Here is an 18018-nt window from a genome sequence, read left to right as displayed (position 1 = left end):
TGAAAATATCAACTGCATTGTGAATGGAGAACTTATAGAACAAGTAAAACATTTCAGCTACTTAGGCACAATTTTTATATGAAATAAGAGTGAAATTAGTCAAAACACTAAATTAGCTGTATACAAAACAGTTATGGATCTTGAGAGCTGGATTAGAAATAAAACAATTGACCAAAGACTTAGACCACACATATGGTTAGTCCTGAGAAAGATTAGGGGCGTTATTAAAAGTTTTGAAAAAGTTGAGAAAGGAACATTATTAAAGATTCTTAAACATATGTGTAGCAACCTAAAAAATTTACATCACTTTAAAGCGTGTTACAAAGACCACCTTTATTTTATTTGATATAATTTAAAAAATTAATAGTAAATTTTAACTTAAATGTTTTGTTATATGACATATGGAAAGATAATCTACAACCATCTTTTAAAAAAATTGATACCTAAATGGATTCTTCAGTTAGTAAAGGAAAGTAATGTTTTTAATACTTTAAAGATTTTTTTTTATTAGTGGTATATGTTAGAGATTCAGTTTTAGAAGAAAACTAAATTTTGATTAGAGTTAACATTTTATTACATTCTTTCAGGTGCCGTATTAATGGGAGCAATTCTTTATTCATGGCAGTTCCCACATTTCAATGCACTTTCTTGGAATTTACGAGCAGATTACTCCCAAGCTGGTTATCGTATGATGTCAGTTGTAAATCCTGCTTTGTGCCGACGCACAGCGCTTCGTCACACTCTCGCTATTTTAGCTCTCTGTACATTAGCACCTATTGTAAATCTTACTACTTGGACTTTTGCTATTGATACTTTACCATTGAACTGTTACTTTGTGTATTGTTCTTGGCGTTTTTACAAAGATTCTGACAGTGCATCCTCAAGGAAACTATTTAGAATGAGCCTGATCCACCTTCCTGCTCTAATGATGTTGATGTTGATTAGTAAAAATTATAGTGAAAAGACTGAGATTACAGAATCAAGTGTAGAAAAATAGTGTGATTAGTTGTATTAAACAATTCTAGTATTTTTTTCTTTTCTGTAATCAAGACAGAATTTCTGAATGGTGTATTAATGTAATTTCTTATTATTCAGATAGTAAAATATTTATTTTTATTTAATCTGTTTTCAGATAACCGTAAATGACTATAAACATATAAAAGTAGTTAACAAACGTCATTAATTTAAACTCGACAAGAAAATATATTCTTGTTTAATCCTTTATCTAAATGTAAGAAAACTACACTTCACACACAAAGAAAGTTTGTGCCTGAAGTATCTTTACAACTAGACTAACTTGTGTATACAGGCTAATGATGTCATATCACTTGCATTAGTATCTCATAATGCAAAGCATGCTTCCTTTCAGACATGTATAATTCTACGACGGTGGTCTGAAAAGTTCTTGGCCTAACAATGAAAAAATGAATTTATAATTTCAAAATTATTTTTATTTTTCAACATAATCTCCCTTAAGACTAATACATTTATTCTAGCAATGCTCCAGTGCCATTATCCCATCCCTGTAGTGGTTCTCAGTAAGATCTGCAAAATACCCTTCTACAGCTGCAATCACCTCTTATTTCGAAGAAAAATGCTGACCCAGCGAGGAAGAGATAGAAGTCAGAGGGAGTCAAATCTGGGGAATAGGGTGGATGTTCCAACAATTCATAGTGCAGATCCCTTAATTTTCCCATTGCCAAAACACCTCTGTGGGCAGGTGCATTGCCCTGATGAAAGATGACTTTTTTCTTCTGCAAACCGGGTCTTTTCTCGCGAATTTTTTCGTCTAGCCTGGTTAAAAGATCAGAATATTATTCCACGGTTATTGTTTTACCTTTTCAGGATAATTAATAAACAAAATGCCTTTAGCATCTCAAAACACTGATGCCATGACCTTTCCTGCTGATGGAACTGACTTTGTCTTCTTTGGCACTGAACAATCGGCTTCAGTTCACTGTTTTGACTGCTGTTCGGATTCTGGTGGGTAATGGTGAATTCAAGTCTCGCCCATAGTAATAAATCAAAGCAAAAAGTCAGTTTTATTTTTGTTAAAATGCTCCAAGCACTGTTCAGATATTTTCATGCAAGTGCGTTTTTGATTTGCTGTGAGCAAGCACGGCACCAATCTTGCACAACGCTTTCTCATATGCAATTCTTCATGCAAAATATATCCTACTCGTTCTTTTGAAATGCCTATGGTCTCGGCAATTTCACGCACTTTGACTCTGCGGTCATCCAATACCATATCGTGCACCTGATCAATGATTTCTGGTGGTGTTACACTTTTTTGGACATCCTTCACATGGATCATCTTCAAGGCTGGCACGACCACATTTAAACTCGGCAGCCCATTTCTTAATTGTTGAAAATGAAGGAGAAGAGTGCCCATAAACTTTTATGAACTTCAAACGAATTTCTTTTGGCATTAAACCTTCTTTTACAAAGAATTTTATAACTGCACAATACTCAATTTTATCCATTTCAAGGGATACAGACAACATTTTTGCTTCAGACATCTGTATAAAATGAACTACTTGATAGAATGACTTGCAATTTTACATGTGCTTATGACAGATGTACCAACTTAGAAAAAAAAAATCTCTTGCCGATAGTGTTGCCATCTATGGTCAAGGCCAAGAACTTTTCAGACCACCCTCATATGGAAAGAGAAACTACACAAACTGGTTTTAACCTTTTTTCAAGCCTCATCAGTGAGAGCCTGACCCAGACGAGATACCAAGGTTCAATAAATGCTGAAATTATATATTTCCCATATACAAGTAGTGAAAAGGTGTATTAACTTATTATTAAAATACTCTGGATCACAGATAGATGTAGAAAGTTTTTTCACTTGGGTATAAAAAGCTCATTAATTACATTAACTATACATAGTTGTAGGAAATTCCTGCAAAAAAAAAATTAATGTTTGCAATGTCATCATCAAGTCTTTCCCTACCTATTGGCACATAAAGCTGCAATGCTGGTTTGCCATCTGCCCCTGTTTCCCCGCAGCTGCTCATCTCGCTCATCTTGCCTCCTTCATTTCGGATTCCATCATTCTTCAAGTTAATTTTGGACGACCTCTAGAGCATCTTCCTTCTGGAGCCCAACTCAGTGCTACTTGGGAATTCTGTTTATCCCCATGTGAAGAACATGTCCAGTCCATTTCCATGTTCTTATTCAAATCTCTTCATCTACTGACTTGGAGGTTTTCTTTAAAAGTTCCTCATTAGTAATTGTATTTGGCCAGAAGATTTTTAAACTTCTTCTTAAACACTTGTTTTGGAAAATATCCAATTTATTACTTCTTTGTACCTTGGTAAGTTTCAGAGCCATATAGCAGTACTATAGATTTATATACATTAATTTTCACTTTAATTGTAATATTTGATGCTTTTCGTAATTTGTTTAATGACCTGAAACAATTTTGTGCTTTAACAATTCTTTATAAAATGTCTTCGTCAGTGCCGCCTTGTTTATTTATTACTGATCCAAGGTATGTAAAAGTATCAACAGCTTCAATTGTTTCATTTTTAGCTTAATTTCTTTATTTGATTTTTCATTTATTCGCATGACCTTGGTTTTCTTCTTGTTTATATGCAGACCACAGTTTCTGCGCAGCGAGCAAAAGTCATCAATTTTTAGCTAGAAGTCATTTAACTTGGAGTACAGGAGCACTATGTTATCAGCAAAATCAAGGTCTTCCAGTGTGGATTTAAAGGCCCAGTGATGATTAATTGAGTTTTTCATAATCCAATCAATTAAAATTATAAATAATAGACTAGATAGCACACAACCCTGCCTAACTCCAGTTTCAACGACAAAGAAGTGTGTAAGTTTTCCATCTACTTCCGCTCAAGACTTGCTGCCATTATATATATTCTTAATAATGTTGAGAAATTTATAAGGTATTCCGTATTCTTCTAATTTTTCCAAAGTTTCTCTCTATTTACTGAGTCGAATGCTTTACTGAAATCGATGGAGTTTAGGTAAAGTGGGGCTTGAAATTCTATACATTGTTCAATTATATTTCTAAGAGTGAATATTTGTTGGATAGTTCCGCAACCAGTTCAAAAACCTGCCTGTTCTTCTCTTAGTAAATTTTCAATTTCCTTTTTTAATCTATTAATTAAAATTTTGGTTAAAAATTTTGAGGGAATTGAAAACAAACTTACTCCTCTTCAATTTTTACACTTGGTCAAAGCTCTTTTTTTGGAGATTGTTATAATTACTGCTTCTTGCCATTGTTCAGGAATTTTTTCTGTCTTTCATATTTCATTATATAACCTTTGTAATTTGGCAGTAGTTGTGTTAAGATCAGCTTTTAACATTTTGGCATTGATATTATCATTTCCGCACGCTTTGTTAGATTTTAGTGCATTCGAGGCATCTTTGACTTCGTCCAACGAAATCTCGTCTTCAGAAATTTTCAAAGTGAGTATTACACTAGTTGTAATATTTTGTGCCTATTGAGATCCTGTATCTACCTTTACATTCAAAGTTTCTTCAAAATAGTCTCTCCATCTTGCTTGGGTTTTGGAGTCAATCGTCAATAACTTTCCTTGTTTGTCTCTAATTGAGGCAAGAATTGCTTTTTTGTTACCATTGATTTGTTTTATAATCTGATAAAGTTGTATAATTTGTCCATTTTCTGCAGCATGTGCTTCTTTTGCTAATTCATCAATATATTTTCTCTTGTCAGCTCATGCAACTCTCTTTACACTTTTATTTAGTTCAGTGTAGCGATTGCTATGTACCTTATATAATCATTCTGAATTTGTAATGTTCATTAATGATTTAATCTTTTTTATCTCTTCAATGATCTTCCAAGTTTCTGCAGTTAACCATTCTTTATTTTTCTTTTTTCTTCGTTTACCAATTACATCTGCAGCAACTTCATTGTATGTATTCCTGAAGTTTTCCCAATATTCTTCTACTTTGTTGTTTTCTAATGTTACATCTTTATTTTCCTCTATTTCTAATATACAGAGTGTTTCAAAAAGAATGACCCGATTTCAAATAATTATATTTAATAATGAAAATGCGGTACAGTTACAAAATAAATTACCAAGTATAAGTAAGGCCTAAAGTTTCACTCACCACAATTACAAATGCTCAATGTGCCCTCCGCCTGATGCACAGACAACATCAAGCCAATAGCTAAATTCATCCCAAACACGTCTGAGGGTGTCTTCTGTCACAGAATTTACTGCAGCCATGATTCTGGTTCTGAGCTCATCCAAGTCAGCGGGTAATGGAGGAAAATAAACACAGTCTTTTACGTATCCCCATAAAAAGAAGTCACAAGGTGTAATGTCTGGAGATCTTGAGGCCAAGAGTGTAGTGCCAAGTCTTGGGGTCCCGTGCGTCCAATCCAACGTTGAGGCAATGTTTCGTTTAGAAACTGACAAATTTGGATGAGGGATGGTAAGTTCTCGGCTAGTATAATGAATGGACTTGCACAGGCTTCGCTGAAAAGCCTCTTGAATTCATTGCACATTCCCCTCTGAGGTGCATGGTCATCCAGGACTCTTTCCCTTACATAAACACCCTGTTTCTTGAAATTGTCGATACCAACGACCAATGTTTTTGTCCAATGGTGGATCAATTCCGTAACATCGTCTAAACGCATGCTGCACCGTAATCACTGACTCAGTCTTGCTAAATTCTAGAACACAAAATGCCTTTTGTTAACTGGCGCCATCTTCTCATTAACTAAGCGTAGTGGCTATTTGGGCATCTAGCGCTCGTCATATCAAACTCTGGGCCAAGGCCATTCACATGATACAAGTCGCATTCATTTGTGGTTCGTGGTTGCAGAGATATACAATTTTCAAATCGGGACATTCCTTTTGGAACACTGTATTGAATCCGTTCTTTATCTCCAAAGCAAACTTTTCTCTTGTTTCTTTAATTTTTCAATATCAAATGCAGTTCTTGAACTTCTTTTCTTTCTTAACACACTTTTAAGTTTTAATTTCAACTTCGTCACTAACAAGAAGTGGTCAGAACCAACATCTGCACCACGTTTGACTCTCACTTCAAACATGGATCTTACAAATTTACTATTGATGACAACATGATCAATTTGGTTTCTTGTATTGCTGTCCAGTGCGATCCAAGTCAATTTATGTATTTCTTTATGCTTGAATTTACTTCCTCCAATGACAAAGTTGTTTATTTCACAAAAGGATACAAACATCATGCCATTTTCATTTAGGTCTCCACATGCCTCGAAACCTAAGGATTCGAGACGTTCTTCTACACATGACCTTTTACCAACTTTTGCATTAAGATTGCCAATAAGTATATTATCGTATCGTGTTTTGGAATATTATTTATTACCTCTTGGAGTTGTTCATAAAATCATTCTTTTATTTCTTCATATGCATCAATAGGTGTGTAAACCTGCACAACAGAAAGTTTGATGAATTTGGAATAGAATCTGGATTTTATAATTCATTTACTGGTTCCCATTCCATCAGGCTTTTCATTACTTTTGGGTTCAATATTAGTGCAACTCCTTTTTCATGCTTCTCCTCTGATCCGGAGTACAGTATTATCTTTTATAAGTCTACCAAAACCAGTCCATCTGCGTTTGCTGATGCCTAAAATGTCTAACTTGTAATTGTCCATTTCATTTGTTACTTGCCTAATTTTTCCTACCTGGTGCAGTGTTCTGACATTCCATGATCCAGTCTTTAGAATTTTTTGTGGCTTCATAAGTGGCTCTTTCAACAACAAGGGTTCCAAAAGGCTTTCCCCTTGATGTGTCATATATACGTTATCCACATCAGGCCAGGCTAGATAACCATCTTCTGGCATCTCGCAAATCACGTCTGTTGCCAGGAGCATTTGTTCATCCAGATTTGCAGTTTCCATAATCAGATAATTTTTACAGGGTGGGGTGATTAGCTTTTCGACCAACCCCCGAAGGGGACCCTGCTATACACCCGAGGGGGGGGGACTGGGTCTCCATTTATTGCCTCTTACGATACACAGGAGTGTGGTTGGGATATTCTACTACCCGCCCCAACACGGGGAATATTTGCAATATATACAGTCAAAAATTGGTTTGTAGATTGCTCCTAAACTTACCCAGCACACCAATGAAATTACATTTTATATATTTTAAAAACTTCTGCTATTTAAATTACTGTTGCAGATAAGTTTCATAAAGCCTGTAAATAAATTATCATAGTCTTTTAAAATTAGATATTTTATGAATGTAATATGGAATAGGGATCATTATTGTCGTGTCCATTAGTTTTATTCTACAATTCTTCTGACTGATTTAAATAGCTAAAGTTACTCATTTTCTTTTGTAATTCTGTCATCTGTATAAAACATAAATGCAATAATTTGTATCATTAATGTAAAGTTTTTGTTTAGTCTCTGAAACATGGGTCAAAATTTTAGTGGTTCCACGTAATGCTGAATGTATGGGAGCACTGATAAAGTAGCCTGTAGCCACACACTGTGCTGTGAAATGTTAGATTTATTTGCACCTTAAAAGATTTTTTTTTTTCTCTCATTTTATCTTCCCTTTATATGTTAGGCATAATAACCTGTTTTATAGCCAAGTTAAATAGTTTTTATTATTATGTGATAAATAAAATATTGTCTGATAAACCCAATTTTTATCTAATTTTGTGTAATAACAGGTCAAGTAATCATATCTTCACAATTTACTATATCTGTCAGCATGCATATGTATGCACACACATGCTCTGTGGTTCTTCCATCTAAGAGCATCTGAATACTGTGGTATTATTTTCTCAAACATTTTTGAGGCTAGAGATACTGTAATTGTTTTCTAGCATGTGCCTTCCATGAGTGCACTAAAGTATATGATATTCCTAAGCAAACCATTAGGATTTCATTACTATTTAATAAATATTGTCTTCCAAATTTGTTATTTATTTTTCAGGTCTCCAGCATAGCCAGCCCGAGACACTCATAACTATGTCAGTTCATCTATACTGTTTTGTTAATCTTCTGTCTTCCTGTTCTGTCTTAGGTTAACTCTGTTCACACATTCTTGATTCTGATGTCATTTTCTTTTCATCATCAAATTCCTGATAGGTGCCCTCACAGGGATGCACAGATAATTATGACAGTACTACTATTATGCCTAATATATTAGGCATAATAACCTATTTCACAGCCAAGTTAAATAAGCTACACTATTATCAACAATTTTCTTTCAAATCAATCTGTTACCTGTCAAGACTCCAACATTATCAGATCTTATATTTCTGTCTTTTAAGGCACTTTTTTTATGGTATCAATATATCTACATCTTGGTCTTCCTCGGTCTTTTCCCTGTAACCCTGGCAAAGAAGATTTGTTTTGCTAATCTTTCCTCTTCCATTCTGTTTATGTACTACCTGAGATTAGCTCTACTAACACATTCCCGATGTGTTAATGTGATACTTCCATTGATGCCAAATGTGCACGTCCTTATCTCAGAACTCTCATATCAGAGGTTTTCAATATTTGCTCAAGTGTTTTACTTCAAACAAAGTTCACTGATCCATAACAAAAAGTTTGAACAGTCTTGTATACAGCTAATTTAGTGTTTTTACCGTATTTGATATAAATTTATTCAGCTGACTTCCTACCATACCAAGTTTACTAATTCTGTTGTCTATTTCAAAATTTAATTTGCCATCTTCACTCAGAATTGTTCCTAAATGGCTGAAATGTTTTACTTGTTCTACTGTGCGACCACAGATTCTGAGACCCCTTGACACTTCTGCACATGTCAGGAGAAGGCAAATCCATTCCGATAATAGGATAATCAATGTGTTTCCTGGGTTGAGTGTTTATTATTACACGTCGGAAAATTAGCTTTTCTTTTATGAACATTCTAGTTTTTAAAGTGGTCACTATTTTGCTTGTATAACAGTTGGAAATTTTTACGTATAAAGCACGTGATTTCGCGTGTTGGTAATGAATTTGTACGTTGCCTTATTCCTTTCTCCCCTTCAACGTGAATTGACTTTTCTTTGCACATTGCCAGCCGAGGGTCTTGGATCCGTGGTTGGACAGTGTTGGTTCTCCATTCAGAAGATGCAGTTGATGTCATTGTTTCTGCCTATTTTCATTGTGTTTGTCGTTTTATTACTGATTTTCATACCAAATTTATTACACAGTTATTCAATTTAGTCAGGGAATCTTGAAGATGTGTACTGGATTTATTCAGAAGTATAACATTAATATGGTAAAGAGCTAATATTAACATCAGTAATTTTGATATCAGATTTAATTCCAATTTTCTTCATAACGTGATCCATATAGATGATGAATGGCAGTGGAGATAATATTCACCCTTGTTGCACACCTGATTTAACATCAAACCAACTTCCTGTCCCTCCTTCAAGTCTAACTGCTGACTACAGCTTAAATAGAGACTATGTATTGCTTTGATGCGATGTTCCATTTACACCGTATAGCTGTAGCATTTTGAAGAGCTTTCCTCTTGGCACTTTGTCATATGCCTAAAAATAAATAAATACATATTTAGATTATCTTATCACAAAGCTATGTATTCCTATTTATGGAATTTACACTCATTATATAATTCTGTACAAAATGAATATAAGTCAATCAGGATGATGTGAGATTTTAACACCGTAACAAAGCACTTATATGTGGAAAATATTTCACTGCAGTGCGACTCGTTTACAAAAAAAATTGCTAAATGCAGTTGAAGATAATTTAGTAGGGGATATCAATTGTGGTATTGAAAATATTTATGGCTGTACGAGGACACTGTGTTATGACTTAATTTCTGTCCTTAAGCAAGTTGGCCTGATTAAAGGATGAAAAAGTCTGTTTCTGATGGGTTATTAGTGAGGAAAATATTAAGAGTGGATACGTAAACTGAACAGGATTAGGACAAGATTTATAATCATCTCAGTTTGCTCTTGTCGCTGCTAATATAAAGGGTTTCCAACTCCACCAGCTGGGGATCATTACGTTTTGAGTGGACAGTGTGCCCACTCAACTAGCAGCCATGTGGTTTGAATCCCTTGTGCCTGGATTCTATTTAAAGTCTTTTTTTACAACTTGTCACGGAGCCCAAAGAAAGAAGACCCTGAAAAATTTCTTCTTTTTGGTAATCGAACCTATAAGATGGTTTGCATCGATGATACACGGTCACTTATTTTAATGTTAAAATAAGTCTGTTAAGCTGTATTTGTTTTTATTCGAGTCATATTTAACTTCAGTTAAATATCACCTGAAATGATATCGAAAAATGCTCGATTTGGAAAGCTGCGTTCCCGGTATATTACACCCTTAACCGATTCCTACTTATGTCCTATATGTTTCCTAAATTTCTCAGTTGTGAACACAGAATTGTATTGAGGAGAAACCACAAATTTCCTGCATTTGAGAATGCCTCGCCTCCTTAAACTATACCTTAATGGTAACAAACGATTTTAAATTTCTCTGAAATTTGAAATCGTTATTTATTTTTATTTAAACATTTATTTTTATTTAAAATAAAAATTAAAAAAAAAACATTCAAGAGTGAATGTTTACCACCTATTTTCATAAGAAATACACTAAGGGACCTCTGCCCACTCCTTTGTCATAAAAGGCATTTAAGGATTTTTTTTTTTTTTTTAAAGGGTTTCAATATAACATTAAGTTGAAGTATAATTATCATTCGACATTCTAACAAGCAGATAAGCAAAATTTGCCTCTGATGTTTTAAAAGTTTCAAAACCAAAGGAGAGTTTGTTGCTTTAGTATTTTACGTAAAAGTAAAATACATTAAAACGCAGAAAGGAATCATGAATTAATATATTTTCTTAATTATTAATAAGTTCACAGAATGTGGCAGACCTTAATGAAGTTCCCTAATAAAAAGCATCGGAGTTTGGGTCTTTCAAGAAACTCTTGTTGAAGAGTTAGAATTTGGTATAGGCTAAGTTGTAAAATTTTAAAAGAAGATGGATATTTTCTTTTAGCAATTTAAAAAAATAATTTCATAAGTACATTTACTGAATATCATATTTGCTAACAATATATTTCAAATTTTGTTTAATTTACAATTTTATACTTTTAATGTACTGTGACTGTCAATAAATTAAATACTTCATTATCTTCTATGTAACAGATATCGTGACAAAATGCAATCATCGAAAACCTATAAAATGGCTCCTCATCTCTACTTTTAAATAACCATTTTAAATAAATAAATAATATAATAAATGTTATAAACAAAATAAAAAAATATATATGTTAAAGATACCAAGCAAATTTATAAACTTGCTTTTAATCCTTTTTCCCAAGTAAGCAAACAGAAAAGTCAAGTTTGCACTTGAACAATAGTTCAGGTCTGAGGCAACTTGTGGTAAAGGTGGAGTAAGCTCTGATCACTCCCCCTTAGTATCTCCCCTAATGAAAGCACGTCCCCTTGTGGAGATGTATGATGTTTTGCATTAAAGGAAATGCTCACTACCCAGACCAGTTTCGACCTTTATTGAGTTATCGTCAGTGGGAGCTAGACTCAGAGATGCCGAGGTTGAATTAATGCAGAACTTATAAATTTTACCTACACAAGGTGCTTTGACCTTATTAAAAAAAAAATCGCAGGATGAGAGATTTAGAAAGTTTTTTACTTTGGGTATACTATACTTGGGAAAAAGGATTAAAACCAAGTTTATAAATTTGCTTGGTGTCTTTAACGTATAGTATACCCAAGGTAAAAAACTTTCTACACGCACACACACACACATATATATATAGTTGTAACATATTATTGTCAGATCTCCAAGGAGTCAAAAAAAAAAAAACGAAGTCAAATTGTCTCTCATACACACAATTTCATCATACCGTGCCTTAAATACGTTGCTTGGAAAGAAGGAAGTCAACCGACACTATAGCGTAAGGAATAAATAGCCATGAATCGTACGGGGCATACTTTTCACAAGCGTACGAAAGCGATCAATGGGAAGTTTGGACCATTCTTCCTGTAATTTGCTGTAATTTGGTCTTGGTCTGTTGTGGGGCGAATGTCCAGGGCTGGCTCTATCGACGGTGCAACACATGCATTTGCACGAGGTGACAAGTTTTCTTGGGGCAGTAAAATTGGCCTAAACTATATGAAAAATGAATCATAAAAAAGTCATTTATTCCTTCTCTGTTGAAACCAGACTTCCGGATGTCGTTAGTTAAATTTTTACATAATAAAACTTCATTGTACTGTATATTTTTTAAAAATCATAATTTAAAATAATACTAGTATTATGTTGCGTTTAACATCGCACTGTCAATATTAATTTCAGACGACAATAGCAGAACACCTACCTTGCATTTATTTCCGATTCCATTGTTGGCTGTGAGTTGACCTAAATGTAAATCTCATTTAATCAATGAGACCAAACGATCGTAAATGAGATAATTGGTTAAGAGTAAACCGATTTAAAGAAATATAATCAAAATATATACAGTTGTGTAATGATAACACTTTTTTGATACAGTTATTAGGATTTGACTTTTAAAATAATTTTAACATTCCAATATGTCTGATAAAAGAAAAAAAAAAAATCAGGCGCAGAATATCGCAAACGAAAACCGGAAAAAGAAACGCAATATTCAGAAACAAAGCGGGAGATTTGCATAAATATCTTAAAAACTGAAGCAGCTAATGTACAAGAGAAAATAAGCGAAAGGACCAAAACCAAAAATTCTGAGCTCGTGGCAAGTACTAGTTGTGATCCCAGTAATGTCGATATTAGTAACAATGAGGGAGGCAAAATAGGGGGAAAGAGCGGAAATATTCCTATATCATTCGTAACATCCTACTGTCATGTTCGGCGAGTGTGGTGGTCATCCACTGCGGGTAGCACTTGCAATTGACTCCCTGCGCTTCCATCTCAGTATGGTATTGCTGATTGTTGATCTGGAATGCCCCAATTTGTCAATAAGTTGCCGAACCGATAAGCCCGCAATATGCAATCCTATCAGAACACCTCTTTTAAGCTCCGTCAGTTGCCTTCTTGCATCTATTTCACCTGGACACGGTTATACTGCCTCCTTGGGAGCATCATATTCTTGCAATTTATACTGGCTACAAACACTTGGCACGATGCAACTTGTCTATTGGGATGTCCTTTAACTTTTTATTTTTTTTCAAGGAATGTATATTCATCGTTTTCGCGCTCACGAGACTCCCAAGCAATGCGTTGCAATCACTCACTACCAGTTTCAATACAAAATCCTGCTCCTCACCCTCTTCTTATGCAGCTTCCCGATATATAAGGAGGTAGGCAGCTCTTGTTTTTTTCCCATTTAATTTAGAACCTCATTAATCTATAATAACCCTTAATATCTTGCGTGTAGCATCTTTTATAAGTAGGAAAATTAATGAAGGGTTTAGAAAAAAAAAACTCGGATAAATTATTAACAAAAGTTGAAAATCTTGAAGATAAAAGTAAACAGTACCAATAATCTCCAACCGCTTTCCCATGATAGAAGATTAGCAAAGGCGTGTATAATTAACTACGCTCCTGCATATATTATTAACTGTTAACTTCTTTGAATGATGGACTGAGTTCTTTACACCTTATCCTTTTATCTGAGTTCTTGTTTATGTGTGTAGGTTTAGTGTGTGCTTTACCTGCTCTTTGTGAGCATTTTGTGTTGTTTCAGTTTTCTTTTGCGATGAAGGATTTCGGTCTACTATGTTTGAAGTGGTCTGAATACAATCACCCATCTCAGTGAATTAGCTGATTTGGGTGTTTGACTGTGGAGAATTTTTCTGCTATGTTTATCATGTGGATCTTGATGTATAGCAAGCTTCTCGGTGTAGCTGAAGGTTTCCGATGAACCAGGGAGCATTTAATGCAATTCTTAGTCATCTTTTCTGGATTGTAGTTTTTGGATGTTTCTTTTAGTCGTGTGTCCCAAGGCTGGTGAGGCGTAGGTTAGTTTAGGTCTTTTCACTGATTTGTAGAGAAGAATTTGTTGCTTAGGTTTAGGAGGCTGTACTCTGGTCCTGTTGGCTTTAGTGGAGGCATTAGTTATGTGACTTGAAGTTTAGGCTTTTATCAAGCTGAACTCCTAGGTATTTTGCTGATTTGTGCCAAGGGATGATTTTTCCGAACATTTGTATGGATGTATTTGGTTTTGCTTTCCTTTCTAGTGAATAGTACTGCAGACGTTTTTTCTGGGTTGATTGAAATTCGCCATTTGCTATGCCAATTCTCTAGTTCGTTGATTACTATCTGCAGTTTGTTTATGGCCAGTTGTATTGGAGGGATCTGGCGGTGATCGATGGGAACAACTTAAGGAGATCTGCCACGTTTATGGAGAAGAGCGAGGGAGACAGTAAAGAGCCTTGGGGGACTCCAGCCATGATTTTTCTTTCAGTGGATCTAATCCATTTATTTTTATCCTAAATTTTCTATTGTTCAGATGTGACTTGAGTAGACCTAGTGGTAACGGGATTCCTGCTTGAAAATTAATCCATAATGCCAGATTCTGTTGAATGCCCGAGGCATGTCCAGGAGATTGCGCCAGAGTGCTGGTACCATTTGTATCCTTGGGTAATATATTCTATGACTCTGTAGATTTGTTGAGTTGTGGAGTGGTTTTATAAAGCCGAATTATTCGTCTAGTACGACGTGGTTGTTTTCTGTAGCCGAACGCGTTATACTTGCACGGATCTAAGAGGCAGCAGAAAACAACCACGTCGTACTAGACGAATAATTCGGCTTTAGAAAACCACTCCATAGTAGGCTGATGGATCGATAGGTCTGTGGAAACTATCTTTTCACCGTTTAGCTGTAGAATGGCATTGGTGATGTCCACTAGATGCATAATGCCTTTGCGTGAGAGCAGCTTAAGCCCTTTGTTCGTGATCCGTCAGAGCTTGGGGTCTTCTTGGTATAGAGTTTCTTAAAATTCGGTATATTTCTGCTGGGGAAATGGGTTTGTTGTTAGATTAGGGGTTGGCGTTCTGAGTTATTTTGCGCACTTGGATGTGGATTTTTCTTATGAAGTTTAAGTCTACTTGGACATAATTGGGGCTGTATTGTTTATCCAAGCTATCTACAAATACTTGCGCTTTTTCTTCATTTTATAGGCTATCCCATATTCGCATTTGATTGGAGGGAGTGTACTGTACTGTGCTTTGAGCGAAGCGACCTCTTAACTGACCATATTGACTGGTCTTCAGTGCTTAGGCGATGTATCTTATTGTTCCAAAGTTGGTTTCGGTTGTCTTTTAGTGCGTACCGAACCTGATACATTTTTCTATTACCTGCTCGTTTATCTGTGGGATGCATTGTTCTGTGATATTGTCTTCGTAGCCTGTTCTTTTCTCGGATAAGTTGTTTTATTTCATCTGGAAGTCTTCGGCAGATCACATATGGCTGTGTTTTTGTTACTGCTGCCTTTTCTATTGCTTCAGTACTGGGCCTAGGTTTTCCTGGAAAGTGGAAGGTAGTTGGTTCCAGTTGATATAATGAGGTTATGGATGAACTTATATAATTGAGAATACAAGAACTTGTATTTGATAGCCGTGTGCTACGTTCTTTTGTAATACTATATCAAGTATGGCTGGCGGCTCCATAGAATATGGGCTCTGTGGGTCCTATTATTGTCATCTTTCTTGTAGTAGCATATGAATTGAGTGTTCTGCCATTGCTTTTTGCATTTCTACTGTTCAAAGTTAAGATCTCCGGCTAGGATCAATGCTCTAACTGCGTTCAGTAGTTCTTCCGGGTCTGATTCTAGTTTTTTTTTTTTTTATTTCCCGCGTTGTATGCTACAGATGAGATTGTTTATGTTTTCCATGTAGACTTCGATTCCTGTTGTATTCCTCTTTTGATGAAGATGGCTGTGCCACCTTTTCTTGCATAGGATCTGTCCGTGCAGTAGGTGATATAGTTGTTGATTTTTGTTTTGTCACTTGGGCGCAGATGTGTTTCGTTGCTGAGGATAATATCGGCTTGGGTCTCTGCTGTGAATTTCTGTTATTCTAGGATTTGGTTTTTTATTCCATTTGCGTTCCAGCTGACAATCTGTAGTGAGGTGGGTTTCCTATTGTGTTTATCCATTGAGGAATCCTGAGAATAGTAACTGAGTATATCTAAGAATGATGTCCTTAGCTTATTGTGTGGGGTTGGTTTGTTGGAGTTCTGATAGCATTTTTTAATGAAGCTTGTCAAATTTGACATGTTGGGTTTACTGGAATTTTGTTGGTAGGTTGATCATAGTCTGGGGGTAAGTTGGTCTTGGCGATGCTGCCTCTGTGTAAGATTTTCTGCTTGTGGAGGTCGTGGCATGTATGGTGGTTCTGTTCTTGTTGAGGTTTATTGATCTGGGGTTGAGTCTTTTTGTTCTGTGGAAATGCTGTACAGCCCTGTAGTTTGTGGGGTGTGGGCCTCCAAGTTAGCACACTTTGCTGGTGTTGTGTGCATGGTTTTTGCATTCTGTAGTTACATGTTTGTATCACATTTAACGCATCTGTAATCTGCTTTGCAACAGCAGTGTATATGCAAACTTTGGCAGTGTTGACATTGCGTCGTTATTGACCTGTGTTTTAATGATTCAGTCTTTATGACTAAATCGCAGATAGTTTGGAGATCGTAGATGTGCCTCGGGTCTTTGCTGATTTCTGCTAGAATTAAGGATTATGGTGATTTGTTGGCTCTGTGCATGCAGCTGCCCTTAACTAGTCCGAATCCTTTGTTTGGGGGGTCTGATATGATTATATTGTTTCAGTTACGCCTCTGAGCACTATTTTAAGGTTCTTCTCGCTCTTGTGGTAGGGAAGGTTGCTGTTATCAAGTAATTTGGTTAGTTTCCTGTAATTGGTAGACGTTTTTGGTTGGATGCGAATTCCTTCTTCTGTGTTGGTAGCTTTCGTAAATGTGATTTCCAATGTTCTGAGTAAAGCGACAATGGATATCCAGTGATTTTTATCTCTTAGGATGACTGGGGGTATTCATTCTTTTGGATTTGTATTATTATCAGTCTCCTTGAGCCTGTGTAGCTCAGTAGCAGTGGCGTTTGCACTCGACGGCACTTGACCACACGGAAAAAGACTTGCGTTCGAATCTAGTCGCCGACTAGAGGGACTTTTTCTAAACCTTGTTTCGACCGGTTCCATAGTTAGTCGATCTCTGGCATGGGTAAGCGGTTTTTCCCCCAGAAACTCGGGTTTTTCATCCTGTAAACTCAAGAAAATCGGCCGTCGAACCCACACTATTTTCAGACATTAAATATATTGTGTTAGGGTTAGGGACTACGAGATGGCAATACTTGTTAGCTGCCGCCTTCATTGCGTATCGATTAATTAGTGATAGCCTGTTAGGGTTAGCTATCTCTGATTGGCTACCAGTGGAGATTGAACTGCCCACTCAGTCTCCAAAAGATAAATAGGGCTACAACGGCCTTACATATTCCCTATACGAAAGCAAAAAGGCGTTAGCAGATTTTTTTATTATTTTTTTTTTTTGATAAGTCTCCATTTCCAATGGTTTGGGTGTCTCTGGATTTAACCCCTTAACGTACCAATTAAAAATCAGAAAGCGGTCGTTTTTCTGCCAATTTTTTGGGCGAGGATGATTTGCTGGATCAAATTCATCATTATTTGAAAAATAATGATGAATTTGTGCAAACGCAAACGAAATAGCCGATACACGCCATTGGCAACTTTTCTCGGCTGAAAGGAAATTGGCACAAGATTGTGTAGCATCTATATTCGGTTGTATTTATATGTGAAACCAAAATTCAAAATCAATTTTGGTGCAATAAACAAAAGACGTGTCACAAACGTCTTTGTATGTTAAAGAGTGAATATCCACTTTGCTTAAATAATTTTGCATCGCCGAACTGAAGCCTTTTCACTCTTTATTTTAGTAATGAATACTTACTGTTGGGCAAGAAAAGCAACAGAAAACTGGCTGGTTCTATAATTATTTTTCCCTAGCAAAGTAGAATCGCTACCCATTAACCATTAAACTGAGGAGAGAAGTAGAAATCCTATGC

General features: G+C 35.7%; 2 protein-coding genes across 5 annotated transcripts in view; one reads left to right on the top strand and one right to left on the bottom strand.

Moving 5' to 3' along the window:
• Cox10 (Cytochrome c oxidase assembly factor 10) overlaps positions 1-1121 on the top strand; it is a 73043-nt gene extending 71922 nt beyond the window's left edge. The window contains exon 7 of the mRNA XM_090407300.1: positions 588-1121. Coding sequence (XP_090263426.1) covers positions 588-997 — 410 coding nt within the window. The 3' untranslated portion in view covers positions 998-1121. The remainder of the gene's footprint in view (positions 1-587) is intronic.
• An 8063-nt stretch (positions 1122-9184) lies between these two features.
• The window catches only part of LOC150097187 (interleukin cytokine-related protein 17.1-like), a 37087-nt gene continuing 28253 nt past the window's right edge, over positions 9185-18018 (bottom strand). For 2 of the 4 annotated variants that reach the window (XR_016549684.1, XR_016549685.1), the window contains exons 3-4: positions 12328-12368; positions 9185-9506 (exon numbers count right to left, since the gene is read on the bottom strand). The gene's annotated coding sequence lies outside the window, so the exon portion shown is untranslated. The remainder of the gene's footprint in view (positions 9507-12327; positions 12369-18018) is intronic. The other 2 variants (XR_016549686.1, XM_090407436.1) reach the window with 1 other exon arrangement.

Source organism: Typopeltis vanoorti, chromosome 17 (assembly GCF_054136105.1).
Source record: "Typopeltis vanoorti isolate ZY-2024b chromosome 17, IOZ_Tvanoo_1.0, whole genome shotgun sequence".
Classification (NCBI taxonomy): domain Eukaryota; kingdom Metazoa; phylum Arthropoda; class Arachnida; order Uropygi; family Thelyphonidae; genus Typopeltis; species Typopeltis vanoorti.
Note: the sequence above shows the minus strand (reverse complement) of the source record. Positions and strands in the feature narration are given on the sequence as shown.